Source organism: Oreochromis aureus, linkage group 8 (assembly GCF_013358895.1).
Source record: "Oreochromis aureus strain Israel breed Guangdong linkage group 8, ZZ_aureus, whole genome shotgun sequence".
Lineage (NCBI taxonomy): Eukaryota > Metazoa > Chordata > Actinopteri > Cichliformes > Cichlidae > Oreochromis > Oreochromis aureus.
Window position 1 is genome coordinate 18730578 of NC_052949.1, and position 23453 is coordinate 18754030.

At 40.1% G+C, this 23453-nt stretch overlaps 1 protein-coding gene across 1 annotated transcript; it reads right to left on the bottom strand.

Annotated features, from left to right (window-relative positions):
• Positions 1-2732: 2732 nt before the first annotated feature.
• On the bottom strand, positions 2733-11754 carry lrrc4bb (leucine rich repeat containing 4Bb). Its single transcript, XM_031739388.2, has 3 exons — positions 11332-11754; positions 6793-7393; positions 2733-6675 (listed from the first exon to the last, which is right to left on the bottom strand). Exons 2-3 carry the CDS (start codon positions 7033-7035, stop codon positions 4699-4701), a joined length of 2220 nt encoding a protein of 739 aa, XP_031595248.1. The 5' UTR covers positions 7036-7393; positions 11332-11754; the 3' UTR covers positions 2733-4698.
• Positions 11755-23453: the final 11699 nt, after the last annotated feature.

The following is a 23453-nucleotide window of genomic DNA, read 5'->3' on the forward strand; positions in this document are numbered from 1 at the left end:
ACAAATATCGAAATATTAGAGAAAAGTGACTTAAGTAACTCTGAATGTCCTTTTACATGGTTGGTGGTGACACGTGGCTGGTCTGAGTATTTGAGTATTTCCTGGGGTGTTCTAACATAACCATCTCTATGGTGTACAGAGAATAGTCAGAAAAAAGAGAAAATCGTTCATTTAGTTCTCAGGACTGAAATACCAGAGGTCAAAGGAGAATGCCCAGACTGCTTCAAGCTGACAGTAAGGCTACAGTCACTTAAATAGCCACTGATTACAACCAAGGTATGCAGAAGAGTGTCTCTGATTGAACAACGCAGTGAAATAAGCTTAAGCAGCAGAAGAAACTGGAAACTGAGGCTACAGTTCACACAGGCTCACCATAATTGGAGAATAGAAAATTGGAAAATCATTGCCTGGTCTGATGAGTGTCAAATTCTGCTGCAACATATGATATATATCAATATGATAGGGTTTGAATTTGGCATAAACGACATTGCTCATGGTGGTATAATGGTGTGGGGGATATTCCTTGTCACACCTTGGGACCCTTAGTACCAACTAAGCATTGTTTAAAAACATCACAACATACCTGAGTATTGCTGCTGACCATGCCCATCATATTATAACCACAGTGTACCAATATATAATGCTGCTTTCAACAGGATAACCTGCCGTATCAGAAAGTTCAAATCATCTTAAAGTGTTTTTTTGAACATGAAAATGAGTTCAGTGTCCCCAAATTTCCAGGCTTTGGAATGTGGTTTCACATCATCATCAACTGTGTGATGTTACCATGTCAATATGGACCCAAACCTCTGAGCAATGCTTTTAGCATCTTGTTGAATCTATCCTATTAAGAATGAAAGCAGTTCTGAAGGCAAAAGGTGGTCCCAGCCTGTACTAACTCTAATAAAGTGACCAGTGAGTGTATATAGCCATGTTTGCTATAATTCTGTAAGAAACAAAAATTACATTTTCTGTACAAAAAGATCATTCTAAATGTAATTATTTTATAACATGACTGGGGCAAGCCATAGTGTTGATCCAAAACCTTATTTTGAAAGTATTTCCTCTTTCCTGATTAACCTCTGAAAAACCAAACGTGTGTAGGTAACAAAAAGTAGGTCAGAAAATAAAGTTTAAACACAATTATACTTGACATATTTTTCATTTTATATTATAAAATTTCACGCAATAACTTATTTGAAAGGTCATTTGTCATTTTAAACTTGTTAATGCATTTCATATTTAGAATAGTTGTGGTTGTGTTCTGTAGGATGAAATCACAACAAAGAAGGAAAGTGGTATGTTTCTAATAACAGACTATGTCCTTACAGGAAGCAGAAAACTGAAATCACACAAATAGTAAACAGCGAAATAATATACCTCTCAGTCACTGCATGACAGTCATTGAAGTGTAAATATTGCACATGTTGATTTTGCTATAACTCAAGAAATACACTCTTCTGTCACACTGTGTACCTGGATGAATTTCTGAGGGGAAAAAAATGACATTTAATGACAATCCATAAAGGCCCAAACTGATAATACCACATACTAAGATACAACCAACAACTGGAAATAAAAAACAAAAGAAAAAGAAAACACATGACATTTTTATATATAGTTTTTTTTGTGTAATCTAAAATTTTTGTTGTTTTGCACATTTCTCTTTCAAATCTTTTAAAGCAGACTATCTTTTTTATATTGTTTTATCAAACAGAACAGCTTACCTTTAAAGAACCAAAAGGTCAGTCCATTTTCTTGTCTCGCAATTTGGTGTCTCAGATACCATAATCCATTTCATTAAGGAGTTTTGCCTCCAACAAACCAATAAATGTCACCTGGACAGAAGCATCCATTGTAAGCAATGGGTGATGCAGAGGATACAAACATGTCAGAACTCCATCTGTAGCCAAACTCAATAATACAATTAGGTACAGATGATCGGTATGTACAGTCTCAAGCTTGTCAACTTCATTAAAAGGGGTCATATATTTCTGAACATTACGAGAATGAGCTTTCTCTGCAGTAGCATCGAGCACAGAGTACAATGGCAGCCACAATACTAAGATGCAACAAAAGCCATCTGCGTTTCCTTCAAACGTTAATAATAACGATGATAACCTTGCATGTCGTGTTTTACGGATGCTCAGAGATTTGAAAGGAACATTTCCATGCTGATTAGGTGAGTCATCATCATCATAATAAAACATTGCTACAGTAATGTTCAGGTAAAAGATTTGTTCCACGGTTAACGTGGAGAAATGTACCCTCATACACGGCACACAAGGAGGTATCTAGTATGCTCTTTGAAATCTGACGACGGAGCACCAAATGTAGCACATCAAGGGGGCAGCCATATGTTACGTCTTTAGAATTAATTTAGATTCTTTTTGCGTCTCTGTGGGGATACAGTTAAATCCTGCCCTCTAAATCTGTTGGACAGGTTGCTGATTTACATTGACTATGTTTTTTTTAAATTATATTTATGACCAGAAATAATAACATAAGGTTGAGAAATAATAGAGGAATGCAGTTTAGACAACCCAAGTCACAAAAAAATCAATACACATGTTCAAGGCATACTTGAAAAATGCCTTAGCTTGCTAGCATTAGAAGATGTTCCTTTCACAGATATAACAATGTGAGAGCAGATTCTGGATTTTGTCTAGTAGCATCACTCTTATTATCATCACTGTTACTATCAATACTTCATTTTATGCCTTCTTCCAGAACGCATGAGCTCATTGCTAATGGCAAAATCCTTCTTTTGAATAGAAAATACCTCATATACCATGTAGCTTTGAGGGACACACACACACACACATCCCAGCAAAATTAGACCTTCATTACAGTCAACACTGATTTTCCATTGTCTCTGGAATAACTGGTTACTTGTCCAGTTTGCGCTCAATTGCAACAAACATTACTTTTCCTTAATTGTCTGTTCACATTTCAAACTTTGTCAGCACAAGAGCAGAAGAATTACCATGGGCGAAGACTAATTTTTGACAAACCCGCCTTCATTAAAGGATTAGATCATGAAAACATTCATCTTCCAAAACGAGAAGTGTAGCCCATCCACAGGCAAGTCGCTAAAAGCCTGTCTGACCGCGTTAACAGGACAGACAGTACGTGTCATTACCAGGGTGACTAATGGCTAAACCACTAACCATACATTCAATCCAGGTTTTAGCACAGAGAACTGCACAACGTCTCACTCTTTACCTGCGTGGTTGCCATATTGACCCGATACAACCCAATATATGATTGATTTATTTCACACGTAATGATACATGGCTAGACAACTGTACACATTATATCAAACTAACAAAAATAAAGAAATACATAGTTGAAACGCAAGAAGCGTAAATGGCATTTAACATATGAAAGTTACACTTTAAAAATGTGGATCTTACAATTGTCATACAACCAGACATTATTATTATTAATATACTGTACATTTCCTTTCATTCCAATCTTCTTAAGATGGATGTTCACTCCCTTCTTGAAAGCTGCTGCAGATAGATGTCGACTCATCCTTATGACAGCATTTCATGGCATGATTATGGTAACCACGAGCAAGGAGATCATATCAAATTCCAGTCTAAAAGCAAATATCTGGCTACTGATCTGATTCAAATAACACATTGTCAACACTTTAATTTACCCTTACAGGTCATTGCATTGGATTACCTGTTCGTGTTTGTTTTTACCATTAATTGATGCTGGCATTTAAGTATCAGAATTGTCAATTCAAATACCAAGAAGCTGGCTTTTACAAAATACATAATACACTTTCAGAACACAAAAGTTTGTAATGATTATTACTGAAACAACAGACAAAAGTTTGTCAAACAGAGATCTGCATTTACTGTAATACAACCTAAATGGACTTTATGCCACAAAGCCAATTCAAAGATTCACAATGAGTGTTGCAATTGAGCCCTTATGTTTCTGAGAAGTAGCCAAACTTAAAACATATCATAACAAACCTCAACTATCGCCGCCCCTGATTATTCACAAAGAAACAAACTATACCAGCTTATACATCCACCCCAAAATATGTCTGCATCAGAGTCTGCAATGATACATATTTAGATGAAAATATATTTATATAATTTGTGGATTTTTCACAGTAGTTTGCACTGTACCCTTTTGTCCATCTATTTATGCCTACATAATTTTCACCTTGAGGGAGTCTTTTGAGTCACTTGAGAGAGAATGTGGCTCGTGTTTTTTTGAGGAAGAAAAATGTCTCTTGGATTTTACTCTGCAATATCTCTGGTCTTCAGTGTGGCAAGTGCTGTGCGTGTCTTTCAACTCTGCTGGCCAACAACGGTTTGGGGACTGATTACTCTGAAAGGCTAGTTTTTTTTTTTTCCTATGAGAACACAGCTTGTAGAAACTGCAAAAAACATTTGCTTTGGCACAGATTTACATTGTAGCAATGTCCATTCCTTGATCTCCATGGCCATGATCGTTACTACAAACACAAGTGGGCCATTGTGGTAATCCTTGGCTCAGTACACTGTCACAGATAAGTCTATGTGTTTGTGTATTGCCTTTTCAGTCTATCCTCTTTCCTAGTGTAATGTCAGTGCACTCTAGTGTCTAATCATTCTGCACATAAACCCAAGATCAATCCCCTCTCTGTCGTCAACTCTCACTCACTCTCACTCGATACTCTCACTTTTGCTGTTAGATTTGAGTCTCTTGTACATTTTCCTTCGAACTCCCCTTGAAAAGAAGAGGTTCCATTTGTGGATTCTGGCTTTGGCCCATGAAACCCTTGATCGATCCATGTAAGCCCATGGTAGGCATGGGCAGAGACATAGGCAGTGGTGGAGACATCGAACTGGGGAGGGTGTTGGTGCCATTGCCCGATGAGGTGAGCAAGTTAGATGTGGAGATTGGGACAGAGGTACAGGAGATAGGGATATCTTGACCTTGCTGGCTCTTGTTACTCAGGATCCCTCCTGGCCCCATCCCTTCAGTGCCAATACTAAGACCCATCACATTGTTGTTGAAATGATGTGTCTTGTAGTAATGGTTTAGCGTATCGGTACGACCAATGTTGGGAAGGTTGACTATTTCTGGATGATGTATCCGTAGGGTTCCTTCTCCACCTGTTCCAGAATTCATTGTCGAACCACCTGAGATGCCACTTCCTGCTCCGGCTCCGATCTCATCTTCTACATTCACAATTTCAATGGCCCTGGCTGGGCCGTGGTGCTTGTGTAGCTGGTGTTGCTTACGGAGTTTATAGAAGACCACCAACATTACTGCTGCCATGAAAGTAATGGCCACAAAGCAACCAATGATGATCTTAGTTGTTTTCATTACATCATCCAGGCCTGGAATGTTAGTTACATGTTCTGGGGGCTCAGTCACTGTATTTTCAGGAGCTCTATTGATTCGTGGAGACAGTGAGGAGAGAGAAGAGAGAGAAGGCGTTATAGTAACACCAGGTTGGTGGACAGTAGGATTAGGAAAATCTATGAAGGTCTCGTTAATATACTGTCTTGCAGACTCCTCCTCGTCTGTTCTTGGCTCTAGTGTTTCCACAGTGACGGTGGTGAAATAGCTGTAGGTGTTGCTGGGGTCCGAAGCAGATACATTGAGAACGGCGGATGCAGTGGTATTTCCAGCAGAGTTGGTTACCATGCAAGTGTACTGTCCTGTGTCTTGCATGGTCACATTTGTGAAGTTCAGTGTTCCGTCATGGAGCACTGAGATCCTAACTCGGTATGATCCGTGGGTCATCAGCGTGCCATTTGGAGTGAACCAGTTCACAGAGGTCATTGACGTTCCAGTACGACATTTCAGCTCAGCAGCCATGCCTTCAGTGACATTGAGGTCAGTGGGTGGCTCAACAATCACTGGGGCATAGCAGGTAAAGTGGCTCTGGTCTAGTTCTCCAATGTACTTGCCCTTTAGACCTGGGGGCGCGTGGCAGCGAGCACAACAAGTGGTGTTGCTGGGAACTGTTTCTTTCAGCCACCAGCTGAGCCAGAGAACATCACAGTTGCAAACCCAAGGGTTATGGTTTAGATGTACCCTCTCCAACTGGTGCAGAGGGGTGAAGAGGTCATGAGGCAGGGAATGCAGGGAATTGTGAGAGAGGTTCAGCTCCTCCAAGTTTTTGAGGTCATCAAAGGCATTGCGTTCAATGACTGACACTCTGGAGTGCATTAGCCACAGTTTGCGAAGTGAAACTAGACCCTGGAAGGATCCAGGCCGGACTATCCCGAGCTGGTTCCCTGATAGCTCCAACTCCTCTAGTCGCACTAATGGGGTGAGGTTAGGTATGTCCTTCAAGCCACACATGCCAAGATTCAAGAAGCGCAAGTTTATCAGACCTTCAAAGGCAGCCTCTGAGATGAAATCCAGCTTCCTGAGTTCCCCTAGGTCAAGACGCCGTAAAGAGGGAACACGATGAAAGGCAAACGCCGGCAGCGTCTCGATTGGGTTGTTTCTTAGCCATAGTTCCCTTAGCTTGCTTAGATACTCAAAAGCTTGGGATGGCACCACTGTAAGACGGTTGTCAAAAAGCTCCAGTGTATTGAGGTTAGGAAGACCATTAAAAGCTCCCACCTCAATCTGTCGGATGTGGTTCTTTGAGAGCTGGAGGATTTCCAAATGTCGCAGATGCTTAAATGTGTCAGACTTGATCACCTAGTGTGGAAACAAGAAAAGGGAGGCATATTGTAGCAAAATTAAACATAATGCCCTCAAGGTATATATCTTTAAAGTCTTAATGTGTTTTCCATTTGTGGATGAAACCAAAATTACCTGAATTGAGTTCTCTTGTAGATTGAGGTATCTTGTGTTCTCTGAAATACTGTCAGGGATTTGATCTAAACTCCTCCTTGTACAGATGACACGGCTTGCCTGATTGGAGCAGATACAGGGGGAGGGGCACGGGGGTGCTGCCTCTGTCAGCTGAGGTCCATGGTTGTGAAACCACAACAAAAGTTGGACCAACCAGAGGAGGGGGAAAGGGGTACCTGGGCTGGTCACCATGACAACACGCATGGCAACTGAGTCATGACCTACCCCTATTGCTAAGAAGTTGATAGGTCACCTCCAATCAAGCGACTTTAGGTGCTTATCTTGATGTTCATATTTAACGCTCTGATTCTCTTTTGCTCCTTCAAGCAGCTACTTAAAAATTGAGGAAAAAGTGCAATGCTATATTAAAGACTTTATCAATAATAGATTCTTATTTTGCTTTTGCTCATAGTTCCTTGGTAATCAAACACTTGGGCTTTCTCAATTTTTCATTTTAGAGAACTCTGCATTTTCTTCCCATGACAATTATTAGAAGAGAAATCAAATTTAGGGGAGGATTTGCTTGTGAAAGTGTTGTCACGATGGAGGCTGTTGGTTCTCACTGTAAGGGAAGAGACAAAAGAAGAGAGAGGAAGGAGGTCAAGTGAGTGCACAGTGCAGAAAGATTTACTTTACAAGCCTAGGACACACATACAAGCATTTGCAGAACTGAACTGAAAATCTCTAAATATCACCAATATCTCCTTTGGAATAATGGTACGACTTTCTATTCTAAAGACGTGTCTATCAACCACTGAGTCAGCTGCCATTTAAGTTTAAACCTAACATCGGGGTCATGGTCTGAAATGGCCACAAAATTCTAAAACTGCAAGTTGGGTCACAAGTGCTGCAGCAGATCCATTAGGATGACAGTCTCGTCATCCACTTTATGATACTGGCATTCTTCAAGCCAAATATGCACTGACAGAGGTAGACTCTCACATTCCCAAAGAATGCAAAGTGGTTGTATGCAGTTACAAGTCCATGTGGCCCTAAGGTTAATGCAGAAATTCATGCAATCCATCATGAAGCAGCAGCACAGCATTACAAATGAGGTAACAAATGATGCCTGCATGCAGTAGTTTAGCAATTAAGACATGAAGGAATGATTATTGACTCTTGACATTTTACTGCAATGCACATGCGGTGCCCAATATGCCACGCTAAATCGGACAAGATTCCCCTAACAACTAAAACTGATGAACGAGACATGAATATGACAACTGGATTATACAGAAAGAGGAAAAAATGGTGCAAAATAAGCTTTTCTGTTTTGGTTTTTTTTTGGAATTCCTGAACGTGCATTGTGTTTTTCAAAAGCCTTGTTTTGGTTAATCAAGTGTCACACACACACACACACACACATCTTGAAACAGAAATGGCTGCGAGCATCAGCAGACTCACTAAATTTAGAAATGCTTGGGCTGTTCCCCTTATAATGATTAGAAAGAGAAAGTGCTCATTGTTTTCTCAAGCACATAATTCTCGTCACTATGACTCTGGCAGTCACAAGTCTGTCATGTCTGAGAACAAATGATAAAAGATCCTTGTTTCCTGACACTAATATAAACACAATGTCACCTCTATCGATACGGCATTTAAAATAACTCTTGGATGCATTTTAAAAATAAAAGAATCTCTTATTGCTGTAATAAACTGTTTATTCTTTCTTTTTTATGAAACAGCTCCATGGCAGTCCTTAGCATCTCCTCTCCTATGCAGCGACGATGCATGCGCCTAGAAACACTGTTGCTGTGGCAACCTGCTCACTCACCATCTTGTGTTTTTACTGTCCAGTGCCCTATTCCACATTACTGTGTTTAGCTGAGCTTGATCAACATTTTGTGTCCAAAATGGATAAACAGCGCCTTTGCTGTCTAAATCAAAATGCATTTAACTCAAAGCTTACAGTGTATGCTTGCAGTATTTGCTATTATAACACACTCGGTAAGAACAGCCAAAGCTGAATTTTGGAATTCTGTTCATAGGAGACAGAACAAGGTTGAACTTTGGCCTTCAGCATAACAACAGGAGGAACAAATCTGCAACGAATCTTAATCGTCAAGGTCTGAGGATCAGGTCAACATTGGTTTTCATCTAAAACATACTTTGAAGAAGTTAAAGCAGCTATTAAGAAAGCTCGTAAGGGAATGTATGCTAAAAATAGACTTTTTTCAGATGCTTTGCACATCCCACTGACTCTCTCGCCCTGTCTCTTTCTCTCTCTTCAACACATGCCCACATCCAGATCTACAACCATCGTAACTGTAACTGACACAAAGAAATGACAGCACATACGTACATCCCAGATAAGCTCATGAATGTAGACGTGTGAATACAAATAAACCTAAATATTACAGTAAGCAGCTCCTTTGCACCAGTCCTCATTATGGTGCTCTTTACACTGCTGTCCTTCCTTGAAGAGTCTCCCACTCATCCTCATCTCACAGCTAATTATGCATTTCAATAATCTGACTGGCTCTCTTAGACATCGGAATTGTATCTGATTCAGAGTAGAGGTCTGATAGTTGCAATGATTCATGAAAGCATCAAAGCAAAACATCATTAATATTCAGCCGGCCAAAGAAGTACCAGTGTTTCATACGCTGCTACTTCATTAAAAACACACAGTGATGGTGGTACTACGCCTTTCTTTCCTCCCTTTTTTTTCCTTTTAAATTGGGCGGTGTTCAAAGTATCATATAAACACAGCTGGATGGAAAGTATTTCCAAATTCCTCCAGCCACTTTCATGACACTTGAAGTCTAGAAAGAAATGGTGAAGTTTTGGCCCCACACACAGCATTTTTCCAAAAACAAAAACAAAACTTGCTTCCTTCATTGCATCACTGAGGGAAAGATGCATCCACCTTGAATAAAAACCCGCTGGCCCTTGTAATCAATAAGTTGTTTAATGCAGCATTTTTTCCCTTAAGTACAGTTTAGCACTTGAGCTGCATTTGTTCGTTGCATTACATGGGAAATGTCACTAAATGAGGTGGTGCAACCAGTCAGCGGAGAGCACCACACTGTATTGTAAAGAGCTGTATTGTGGGAGAGACCTTGAACCTGCAAACATGCCTGTTGACTTCACCTGCCATCTTTAAGTTCTCGACAGCAGGAGAGCTACAAAATACACCGCGATGGTCTTTATTTCTAGAATCTTGGCCCATCTGATCCTGTCGCAGTTGGCCTTCTTCCTGATCTTTGTGCAAAATGTGTTTTCTAGGGCTTCTTGACATAGCTGAAACATTGGCCACATTAAATTCTTCAAACCAATTTCACTTAAATGAATCTCTCTCTCTTTGTGTTTTTTTTTTTTTAAATTTTAGCCCTTTGTGTTCGTGTCAAAAGCAGATTGCATCGATGTAGATATTGATTATTCGATCAGGCCTGAGAGATCGCTCACTCGTGAAAAGACAAATTAGCTGAAAGCTGCTGACCAACTGCTACAAACCAATCACATCATCGCGAGTGCCTGATTGTATCAGTGTCTTCCACTCCACAACTGTCATTAATGTTTATGAAGAGGCCAAAAAAACAGATAAATGGAGAAAAAAAATGTGGTCCTGTTGTTGTCAATAAAAACTGAGGCTGTGGGTTGCTTTCTTGAATACAAGCCCCAATTAAACCTCGTGTATTTACAGATGCTCAAGATGAACACAAAGCGACACAGGTGCAGCAGGGCCAAGATCATCTACTGTAACTATGACAACACCAGATTGATTCAGGACGTGGGAATTGGGGTAGGATGGATGGGACGCATTTCACCAGTATGGATACATCAACCACTGTTAGAGAGAGAGAGAGAGAGAAAATGACAAGCTCGTGGCAAACGTCTTCAGACTTTTAACAATTGCAAGTTGTTGTTTTTTTTCTTCTTCCCCTTATTTTTTTTCCATCACATCTCAAAAACCCATAACTTGCCCATTTTTTTCTACCCTGCAGTCGCAACCTCTGATCTGCAATCTCTCCTCATCATATAGCCTGTAGCATAATATCTCCTACAATTGAACAGAATGGCCTTATTCATCTATGCAGCTGCGCTCACTACGGCGCACCTTCTCGGGAACGCAATTGAAATTCTGAATAGGCCTAATTCTGCACATGCTGCATTACAAAATGGCTTGCATCCATCCTCTCTTCGGCGGAATAACAACACGACTGCACGCAAAATAACCTTTAGGTTCATTGCTGACTGGGAAATATCACCTGTGTAGATGTGCAATGCATAGGTTTGCGCGTAGAAGCGATTCCTTTTAATGTATTCGCTCTACACAACTAGCACAGATTTATTCCGCTGGCATCGACGTGGACTGTGTGCTCATGTTAATTATTTGCTTAAATCGTTATGCATCTCAGCTTTTTGCCACACTCAATTTTTTGTCCCCCCCTTTGGCATCTCATGACTGTTTTCAGCATCACTCTCGATTAGGTAACAAATGTAATAATTACGCCAGCCATTTCACTCCCTTGTACCTGTACAGCCAAAATAGCCTACCTTAATGTTTCGGCGTCTGCGGCGTGAGGTCGATGTTTTCTCTCCCCCTCTCCGATCGTCAGTTTTCCAACCTCGCTATCAGTCTCTCCTCTTTTTTTTCCTCCTCTTCCCTAAATTGATTCGCTTGTTTCCACGGCTGTGAGCTGGCTCTTGTTCTTGTAGGCTAGATCCGCAGCGCCAACGCAACGCGGGGGGCTACAGTGATGGCAGGTTAAAGATGAACACAATCCACACACACGCGTGCGCGCGGAAAAAAACAGAGATCGGCTTCGGGATCGCCGAGGAAAAAAATGGTGTTATAATTATGGCACGGAGGAACGAGGTCGGGGACGAGTGCATCGATGCGCCTTATCATCCTTGGAGAGGAACGCAGGTAGCAAACGCGACGGCGCCCGCTGGGCAGAGCAGTTTGCGTCCAGCATAAGCGGCTCTTTACGCACATTCCGTATGTTTCAGTCTGAATCCGACTAAGACAGCATTAGGAGAAGAGACGAAGGAGCACCGACCCGTGGATGTGGCTGCGTTTCTTTGGGTGTATTAAAGTGAACGTTCAGAGCCGGATTCCAAAATGAGAGATATTTCACGTGTTTGCTTTCCGCGTGTTTTGTGTCTCACATCCCCCGGTGAAACTTAAGCTCTGGGCTTGTTATGAGTAGCCGTGTAGTCACATATTTATTAATATGACTCAGCAGCACTGTATGATCAGGAGAGTAACCTGAGTCAGTTCGTCTCCCTATCAAGTGAGATTTTGAGCATTTATTATTATTATTTTATTATTATTTCATGGGCACTTTCTTTTAAAAGCCACCAAATATTAACAGGAATCAACCTTTCTGATTCACTGAAAGAGTTTTGTAGACTCTGTAATGTTCCCATAGCTAGCAAGGGCATTTGTTTTTGTAAGATTATATCTAGCAAATCAATGAGGCCTGCTTTCTGCAGACTGTGCATATGAGTGTTTACTCCAAGCCTTCCCACCCTCTTGAAAGGCTTCTGTACTGGACTTGTTAGATTTAAGCTGTAAATAAGGAAGCCACCAGCACTATTACTTCCTGTCAGCACCCAAACATGTAGAACACATACACTGCAGGCCGGTGAAGATCCTGACCGTGAATTAAACCATACTTCTGAGCCTTGCAAATGTAGACGTGAAATATTTTGTTAAGGTTTTCAATTCAGCTGGCTACCCATCATCATGAAGCGTAATGTAATTAGTGACTTGAGAACAGTATGACCAAGTAAGTGGCCAGTTAAAGAGATGTTAGCTCATAAGTGACTTCCCTCTATTGAGCATTGTCATGTATGTGTCCACATGTGTCAGAAGTACAGAAGAAGAGAAGCCCCCTTTGCAGCTTTAAACTACCAAAGACTACTTTGTGGGTAAAAATAAATCTCAGTGCATCTTTGCTCTGTCTCAGCTCACACTAAAGGTCAAAGGACAGAAAAGGCCAGTGATGCTTCAGAAAGACCCCCGAGATATATGCGCTCTCTCTTTCCCTCCATCTCTCTCTCTCTCGCCTTCCTTCCCTCCCTCACCCTTTCCCTTGCTCCTACCCTCCCTCTCGGTGAATGCCGTAGTGAGCATTGTTCACGACCACTAGCTTTTACTGAAAGCTGCACAGCAATGAGGTCTCTGTGCCTTTTGCCTCTCTCTTCCTCTACCCTCCCCCTCCTCTGGCTCTCTCTCTCTCTCCCACCCATCTACCTCTCTCTCCTTCCCTCTCTTTCTCACTCTATCTCTCTCCCTCTATTAAATTTCCAGTCACACAGTGGTGCAGAGGATATTCCTCCTTTCCCTCTTTCTTCCTCTTCCCTCATTCCCTCTCATTCATGTTAAAATCTTAGCCCATATTCCGTCTCTCATCCAGCCCTGGACGCCTTTCACTGCTTTTCCGCCACTCTCGGCTCCTCTCTCCGTACATCTTTTTTGCCTTCCATCCCCCGCACCATTTAAAATGATTCCATGCCGCCCCTGCCAAACCCACCCTGTGCCTTTGCTCTCCTTCCTTCCCCCCACTTTCTACTCTATGTCCTCACTGTGTCATTGCACATTGTATCTGATATTCCCCTTATGCATGTATAGTACGCTTGTGTGTGTGCAGGCACCCTTGAGCGTGTGTGTAGGAGCGGTGGACTGGAGGGAGGGAGAAGGACATGCATTTGTGCACAGTAAATGAACAAACGCTCATTGCTGTATTGCTTGTGTCATCAGTGCAGGAAGGCTCTCAGACGCGAAATACAGCAGAGAGAGCTAATCCCGCTATCCAGAAGATGGGCACATGGCATTTCTAATACAACCCAAACCCCATAAACTCTTAATGCTGTGTTAGGAGCCACAGGGGAGGAGAAAGGGAGGGCGAAGAGGATTTGGCAGCAACATGCTACTGCCAAGACATATGTGGCATGCTGATAGCACTAGAGAGGTGCAGCTCACACTGTGTGGAAGCGTTGGAGGGGTGCTGATACACATCAGTCACTTGTATCGTTTTAGGAGCGACAGGCCTCGCCGCTCTGGAAGTGGGTGACTGAGTAATTGCACGTAGTTCAAAGCGAAGATTAAAAATGTCGCTAATTGTTGGAGCAGCACCTCTGACTTTTGGTTCAGTCGGAGCACACAGGTGATCTGTTTAGTGGTCCCAACGGCATTCAAGTGAAATTTTAAACCAACTTATATTTCAGTTATTTTTAGAGATTTTATTGAAAGAAAGAAAAAAAAGTTGAGTTGGCGCTCATTGCCATCTGGTGCCAGAGAATAAGAGGCGACATCCCTGTGCGTGCACGTGTGTGTGTGTGTGTGTGTGTGTGTGTGTGTGTGTGTGTGTGTGTGTGTGTGTGTGTGTGTGTGTGTGTGTGAGGAGAGGGAAAGAAAAAAACACAGAGAAAAATCCTGGTGTCACAGTATCTTAGCAACTGCCTCCATCTCCTTGGAGACAAGAAGTGACATCACTTCCTGTCTGTGAGAACTCAGTTTTGGTTTGTACACAGTGTGTTTGTGCATATGATTTGGAGGACTTGGATGTGCGCTGGCGTGCTGCCATGTTCGTATGCAGATGTGGGCCCGCAGTGTGCGCACTAATCCAAGGAGGAAGTAATCCACTGTTTCACCGAGGGCGAGAAGATTAACTGAAAGAGGAAAGTTAAACTTATGTGTTTGTTTTTCAGTCATTGTTTTGTGAATTTGGGTGTAAGATAGTGAAGAGGTAACATCGAGGTGGATACTGACACAACGTTTAGGTTCAAATATTTGTTCAAGTCATCCGGTTTCAACTAATTTTCACCCATGAATATCATTTGTAACCTATTTAAGATAATTATTATGTTTATTTTATTATTCACTTTGTAAAACACTTGCTTTCCTCTTTTTTATCTTTACTGCTAAAATACCAAGTTTAAGAGTTTCTTCTGTTTATATTGGCCTCCTAAACACCCGCTGAGCTCCACTCAGAGAAAACATCATCTTCAACTGCCATCTTGTGACCAACAGAATGTAGTGCAATTACCATTCATTATGAGTTATAAGTTATTTCCTTTAAGGAGTTTACCAGCAACATTTTGAACTACATTTCATTCATTTGCACAGTTAAAAAATATCTTTTTTCCATGCGTGGCCTTCAGCCTGACCATCGGCACATACAGTAGAAGGTTTAAGGCCCCTCCCCCTTTTCGTTTGGGAAAAAATGAAAAACCCAAAAAATGTCAATATATGGAAGAAGAAAGTGTCATAATAGGATGCTGTGACGTCTGCTTGGAGAATCCAGTCATACCTGTCTTGCCAAATGCATGCACATTATCAGATGTTGCATGTGTGGCCGATTTCTACCTATAGGTGGAGCTAGTGTGGTTGAGATACACAAAGTTTGAAAAAACTACTATCCCTGATCAGTGTGCTAACTCTCACAACCTTTAAGCATACAGCTATAAATTCTTTCAAATTTATAAAGAAAAAATCAATTCAGCTTCCTTGGTTTGTCCTCATTAAAATGCTGTTTGTTTTCAGTTTGAATCCCTGCAATTTCATGTAACATAATATTTCACACATTGAGAGATGTGCCTATGCGCTTGGAGGTTTGATATACACCATATATTGCAGGAAGCATGGTACAGAAAATCCTGAGATAAGTCTCAAGAGCTGTGTCAAGAAAATTTGGCAGAGTGACTGTAAAATGTTAAAAATGCAAAATGACTCTGAATGAAATTGCCAAGAAAGATCATGACATAAACCACAGACCCTGCCAAAAATCTGGGTCAATACATGAGAGAATACCGAGCTTTAACCTTCCGTGTGCAGATTATTACTATGCAAGGCCTCCGTGAATCAACAAAGTCAGCAACACACAAAGCCAGACCATCAAACAGATCAGCATACGATTTACAAGATGTCCCAGGGGATATCAGTGTCCAGCGTGTGCCAAGCCGGTACCTCAGCAAATGTTGCACACTTCAGCAAGTCATTCTTATTCCGCTACACATCTTTATCATTAAAGCTTCCTCAGTCAAAGGGAAGAGCGGAGGAGAAGTCAAAGGCTGCAAAGTCACTGCTGCAGAAACCTAATCCAGAAAAGCAGACATGTACACATGCAATGCAACCTGGACGTTTCCAGACATTACACAGCAAGCATGACGATGTATATGTCTGTCTTTTCCTGTCAGCTCCCTGGACTTTGATGTGATGTAGGAACTGGTGATAGTCTGGTGCATTCACAGCCAGTAGGTGATTGTGATTGAAGGAAACAGGTGATTAAATATACTATATTACTATATAAATACAAACACTGGAAAATTTGCTTTTGTAATTTTGTAGATAAATAAAAAATTAAAAGCAATTTTAATACATTTATAACCAACAGGTATAACATTACAAAGCTCATGTCAAGTCCCACCTTAAGTGAAGTTATTAAAAATACAGTTCAAATCAGTTATTGTATTAAATATTAATGGTTCTAAGAGGGTAAAGTCTTATTCTTTTCTGTTTCCTCCTTAACTTTACCTCACCACTAGGTTTACAAATCTCAAGAGTTCTTGAATGGACAGTATTCACATTTTGATTTTAGTTTATTTCATCAGCTAATATATGAATACAATGATTTCGACTAAACGTTCATCAAACACTATAACATAACGTTTTTGGACATGCTAGCATTCTGACGTTAGCTTTGAGTACTGTGAATGAGGAAGCCTGATGGATGACAACAGAATCAGTTTAAGCCCGGAACACAAAATTCCTTTATTAAGCCATGGTAGGTCTACATGTGATGCAACCTTTCTGTACATTTGAATGAGCAGAATGTGTCATGAGTCACACTACACTGTTTTGTTCCGTAACAGAGCAACAAATAAGCTAACTGATCAGCCACAATGGAAAGGAAAAAGCATAAATAATGAGCAATTCAATTCATGCAGACTCATTAATAATATAGTACAATCTGACCAAAGCTGAGTAAGCATTTTACAAACGTCAGTCCTAGAGGAAGTGTCTAAGCAATTATTTAATTTTATGCAGATTCTTTTGGGTTGTTTTGACTTTTTGTCTTTTCTTTGTCTTTTTTCAGTCCCATTGCCCATTTTCCTGGGAGCTTCAGCTGAAAAAAAAATTATATAGAGAGAGAGACAGAGAGAGAAAGAGAGAGACAGATGGGCATTACTGTAATGCGATTACTTTTTTCAAGTAACAAGTAAAGTAAGGGATTACTATTGCAAAAAAGTAATTAGATTACTGTTACTTTCCCAAAAGCACGCTGTGTTACTGTGTTACTAAATCGTGAATTTGTTTCTGAGAGTGTCTCATGACAATGACGTACGACTGTGCGACATCTGTGGCAGCAACACACGTGTGTAGTCAACAATGGATAATTTGGAGTGCGGGAGAGAGTACGACCATGCAGCGTTTAAAGCTTGGAAGTACCGACATTACTTTGAGTTTGACAAAAAGTGACAAAAAGATTAGCATCCACTGTACACTCTGCGTCGGAAGAAAACTTCTTTCATGTTTTGAAAAAAGTAACTAATTATTAAAGTAACTAATTACTTTTGAAAATGAGTAATCAGTAAATTAACGGGATTACTTTCTTGGAGAAGTAATCAGTAATTAGTAACTAATTACTTTGATCCGACTGCACTGTTCAAATATTTCAAACAGGGGAAGATATAATACGCAAGATTAGATTATAACACTCATATAACAGAAAATATCTGGTGGAAACTGTTGTTTTCACTTCTGCCTGTGGACGTGAGCAAATATACTGACCACCTGGCGCACAGAGCCAGTGATAAGATGGCAGTATATAGTCAGCTGGGTATTAAGGTTGATAGTTCATTGCAAAGGCCACTTGTTCAAAGTGAATTTTCTCACAACAGCTTCAAATTGAACAGCTTTGGAGCAATAAGAAACAAAATGTTGTTCAATTCATTCTTTGAGAATCATGAAGGAAGAACAGACCTATACATGTAAAAATGATGCAAATCCAGATGAATCTATGTTTATTTGTATCTGTGTATCCAGCACTTTTTGCTTAAAAAAACAACATAACTTGTGTAATTACCTCTTCACAGACCATCTTCCTTGCCTTTTTGTTGCAAGGACATGACAGAAGTCCTTTCTTCTCATAAAACAAACAGTTAACAACAAGTTTATCGTCCATGTTTCTGTTATGTGGCACAGTGTAGTTTGGGTCATAGGTGTGATGCAAGGCCACCACGACCACCTTTTTAGCTTCTTTGAGACAGACAAACAGAAAACACGAGTTATAACGTGCAGAAAAAATACCAAAACAAACAAAAAACTTCTCATAGATTGTGGTGTGTTTACCTGAGATGTTTGATAAAGCTGAATTTATGTCCGTCTCAAAACGACTGACAATGGGAACGAAGACAATAACAGCATCACTTTCACCAGCTGACTTCCCTTCTTTTGCTCCTCGTTTGAAGAGTTTTTTGAGAAATTTCTTATGAGAGCCCATCGTCTCTCCATCAACATATGAAAAAATTTTTACTTTTTCTGTTGGAAGAAAAAAATGAATAGCATCAGAGTTCAGATTATTCACGGCCCTGTTGTTCTAGTCTAGGATCCCAGAGATCAGGGAGTCTCAAAAATACACACAACTCTTATACTTAGCAATTTAATCTTTTGTATGACTTTTCACTTTTCAAGACGAAATTATGTAAAAGCAAGGAAAAAATTAAATAAGTGGAAGAATTTATTGTTACATAGGCAAAGACAACTGGAAATACAGTACATAAATACAATCGTAACAAGCTTGAAAGTCAATATTTGGTACGACCGCCGTTATTCTGCAACAAAGTCTGAACTCTCTTAGTCAGCTTTCTCTTCATTTGTACAACGACAGTATTTAGACTAGTTAAATAGTTCTCCAGACTTCTTGAAGGACATTCAAAGCTCTTCTCTGGATGTTTCTGTCTTTTGTTTTGTTCTCTGCAAAGATGATCCCACACTGCTTCAATAATGTTGAGGTCCAGGCTCTCGGGAGGCCAGTCCATGACTGATGCGGTTCTAATGTGTATTTTTCTATCCAGGTGCTTTTACTACATTGGCAGTGTGTTTGGGATCATTGTTATACTGAAAAATGAAGCTGTTTTAAATCAGTGCTTTCCAGATGGTGGATCAAAATCTGATGCTACTTTTCTACAATTATAATTGCATCAATTTTGACAAGACCCCCAACACCAGTGGCTGAAACGCAGCCCTAGCCCTCACTAGCTGCAACCACCAAACACACACAGCTCTCTGGCACCAGAGCTCACCTTTCTCTGGGCTTAAATACCTTTAGTTGCTGATGTGAGTCAGCTGTACAAAAGAAAAAGGTGGCACCTAAGGCATGAGACGGTAGGACACACCCACACAGGCAACTTCAGGAGGAGGCCCTGCTAGGGGCGTAACATTTGGATTCATCACTCCATTAGACCTGTTGCAGCTGATTTTCAGTCCAGATCTTCAGTAATTTAGCATACCTCAGCCTTTTTTTCTCTATTTCCCTTCCTTAAAAATTCTTGATAGCTAAGAGTAGATGGAACAACTGAGGAGCCAGATGGATCTCTCAGGTCATGTGTCAGGTCTTGGCTGGATATTTTTTCCTGTTTTAAAGGCATGACTTTCAGATACTGTTCATCTTCCTGTTGTATATAGGTTTTGCCACATATTCTTTTGTCCTCCACTTGTCCAATTTCCTCATGTAACAAGTTTTTAGGCAATCACATTGTTGGTGCAAAAATGCCATTTTATGCTGTTTAAGCTGTGTTATCTTTGACGTGTTTCAAGGATTAAATTAACAAAATGGGAACAAATGCTGTGTTTTGCAACAGGCACCTATTAACAAGATACAATTAATTTATTTGCTTTGCTTTCTTTATGTGTTGGCATAACACCAGTACATCTCTTGAGTTAGGTGCGTTATTAATGCTTGCTAATGCTAATAGGTCGGTGTTAGGTGGCATAAACAAAGCTTTCCAAATGGTCAGCTACAAAGACTGGACTGAAAATGAGTGAAAAGCAGCTAACGTCATAAGAGAGAATTATGGCTTAAGACCAAAAAAGAAAATACATGTAATTACAGCTCTTTGGAACAAAATTTAAAGAAACGGGGAGGCCCAAGACTTTTGCACAGTATTGTAGTTTCACTTTCACACATATATTCTATAAAACAATTTATTCAAGCTCCTTGGTGGTAGTAACCTATTTCTGAGTAGAATTCATATACATATATATAAGCAGTTAAACTTACTTTTGTTCATGTTGTTGTTCTTCCGTTCCCTGCTAGCCTCTGATACAGGAACCCGACGCTGAGGACTTGCTTTCGCTTTCACTTGAGATCTTATCTGTTATGACGCACTTTGCCTGTAATGTCAAAGTCTGGCCGGCAGGTGTCAGTGTTGTGTCATTGCTGGGCATGCTGAAAGGAACTTGATGTCATGTAGAAATGTTATGTAGTAATCCTTATATATTTGACAGCTGGAGGAAACTGGATGGCCTTTTTAACCCTTAAAAAGGGCACGTTGAAAAAGAAGGGAATTTGAAAACACAAAAATACACCGGACCAGCTGCAGTGCATGATGCCACCCCCTAAATATCTGGAATCAGTCCTTTAGCTGTGTTCAGAATGGCAATTTACACATCTGAAGTCAAGAATAAATCATTCCTTTCAAGCCGTATATTAAAAAAGAAGATAAAAATGTTGTTAATTGGCCTCCAGATATACAAGCAACACTGTGTGACTACATGTTTGTCACTTAACAAAACAGTTCTGTGTGTGCACTTTTTTTTCCAAAGAGGGTGTGAACGGAAACTGTGGGAGTGATTCTTCACCCATCTGTAATATAAAGTTGCCTGGCTCATCTGTATCTTCCCCCAGTGTCTGATCGGAGTCAGGACAAGCCGACGAACCCTCCCTCCAGGCTTCGCTTGCCTCTGACAAATGAGCCGTGCCGCTGATGGAGTGAGTGGTCATTGGCACCCGCATTCAGTGAGCTCCCAAAGACAATCAAACACTTTAAGAAATATGTTGTGCATTTACAGACACATCATTCATTCCCTAAACATAGATCATGACTCATGCTGTCAAGCCTGACACCCCCACCGCTCTCTCCGGAATCTCAAATCTAAATATGAGTCTTAGTTAAACTGAACGGCTAAGGAGGGGAATGTCTCACTTTTAAATTTGCTCCTGGAAAGCCCGGGTGGTCTCTCATATCTTTTTTTTCCTAAAAAAATGGCACTGACTAGATTGTTCCACATTGCCCTTCTGTCATAGTTTATATCAGTCAAAAAAAGGTTGTGTCCTTCTCTGTAATGAGCTAGAACAAGATAAACCGTATGTTCAGTAAATGAAACTGAGGTTAAACTGATTTTCCTCAACAATATTTTTGATTGTTCCACTGAAAAGTCAAGCTGTGCACGCGGCAGAGGTGATTATAACATTTAATCACTGTGCCCCATCGCTGAGCGTAGCAGGCTTCTCGCCCCGAGGTTTGATTTACCCGCCCTCTTCCTGAGGAAAAATCTCATTCACTAGACGGATTGCTAAGCGGGTCTCTCCAACCAGGCCCTATAAATCATTCTTTAATCAGAGGCTTCTCAGATTGGGCGCAGACACCCGCAGGAGCACCACTGTGACACCTCAACTCCTCCCCATGCGTCTCTGCAGTCCGGGGAGCTTTCATCCTCTTCTCTTTCCACTGTGAGCTTGTCTGCATTTGTTTTTGTCATCAGGAAGTGTATGACCACACAACAATGCTTTAATGCCTCCTTCTGCTACAAGGAGAGGGGAGGTCTAACAAGATCAGGAACAAGACTACTGGTATAGAAGCTGGAAAACAATACAAAGAGCAAAGTGGACAACTAAACCAGTCCAAAGAGGCCCTGAGACCACAGAAAGTCCAGTCTTACAACATGTGCGATAATGCAAATATTGGTATCGATCCCATACCAAGTAAATACAGGGCAGTATTGTTGATATCAATATCAATACCGATACTTTTAACCTATAAAGGCAGCTTATGTATGGGAGAGCAGTTGTCATGATTTATGACATAAATCATCATGAATTTGCAAATTCTGAACACATTTTAATGTTCACTAAATCACTGTGATTTTGGCGTGCCACAATAATTAGTTAACACAATAAAAAAACACCTTTTCAGCTTTTCATGTATTTTGAAAGTAGGGTTTATTTGTTTGTTGAGACCTGAAATGTAAATGTGTTTGGGTCAACTTCGGTTTTTACAGTGTGTTATAGGCTATAAATTAAATAGGCCTGACAGTCAACACAAAAAGGCTACATACTTAAGTTAGAGGATGGATACAAAGTATCGATCCACTCGTGTTAGTATCGAGCTGACACAGATATCAGTGTTGGTATCAATACTATCAATATTTGGATCAATCTGCCCACCCCTACAGCCAGTTTGTGCTAATTTAAGGAAACTTTTAATTGGGAATGCAGTACACAACACGAAAGTTCAGATGGCATGACAAGTTAGATCATGCTTTATCAAATGAATGAAGATCAGAATAGTTATAAGACATCAGTGTTTTATTTGGTAATTTGTTTTTATGGTGGATATTACTTAATTAAATTCAATAGACCTGCTGGTATTTGACAAGAAGAAAGTGGGAATTTCACCCCAGGGAGGTTTCTCACAATTTTAACCAGCCAAACTCAAAACTTCTGGCCATTTGTTTTGTATATATTATTAAAGTTATAATCACTAATCACTCACAAAATAACGTTTTCTGGTGGAAAATTACCTGTTTGAGTCACCAGTATGAGTTGAAAGCAGTGATAATCAGGCACACTTGTGTAGGCGTTTATTTCTGTCAGCAGCAGGTGTGGTTTTGTCTGAGGATGATGTGCTTGTTAATGCAGTTATGAAACCTTATTCAATAGAAATATACATTTCATTATATTTAAAGTTAAATGTTGTGTGCAACAACAACTCATTATGAAGTTGATTTTGATTAATGAATAAATTATTTTCACATAAAAATGTCAGAAAATAATGAAAAGTTCTCATCACATAGTCCTTTTTTAACTTAAAAGTGAAACTGATCATTAGTAGGTGGTGATTAATTTTCCCAGTAATGGAGTGTGAAGTAAATTCTCACATTGGGACATTTACAGAGTTGATTTTATCCAACCTTCTGAACACTCGAATGACTCTCTGCTGACTGGATACAATTTTAAGGTCATGAACCATAAAAAAAAAAAAAAGAAAGAAAAAAACTGTGTTCAGTGTGTTTAAATTTAACCTCATCAGAAGAGATTGAACCAGTGCTGTGATTGGTCCAACAGGAAGAGCAAAGCTTGCTGGGTCTTGAAGTGTTAAATTATAGATATTTAAAGATATTTTTACTCTCGTGTTTTCTGGTGTGTTGGTGTAAATCAGCTCTAATACTATTCATTTTATTAACAAAAATGTTTCACTTTACGTTAATAAAATGCTTCAAATATTAATACTTACAAACATTCTGTATGTTTACCTTTAAATGAACAAAGAGTCGACTCGGAGCTTAGATCTTAGTATGAAGAGTGATAAAAGGTAAAGTGAGATGCGCAAGTGGAGACAGATGAATACTTTTTATATTCTTTTCTTTTTTTAACCATTTTTTTTAA

Excerpts from the sequence above, each read along its gene's own strand:
- lrrc4bb (XM_031739388.2), bottom strand. The coding sequence starts at position 7,035 with ATGCGTGTTGTCATGGTGACCAGCCCAGGTACCCCTTTCCCCCTCCTC. Across the intron at positions 6,676-6,792 it reads TACAAGAGAACTCAATTCAG|GTGATCAAGTCTGACACATT; the intron begins GTAATTTTGGTT and ends TTTCCACACTAG.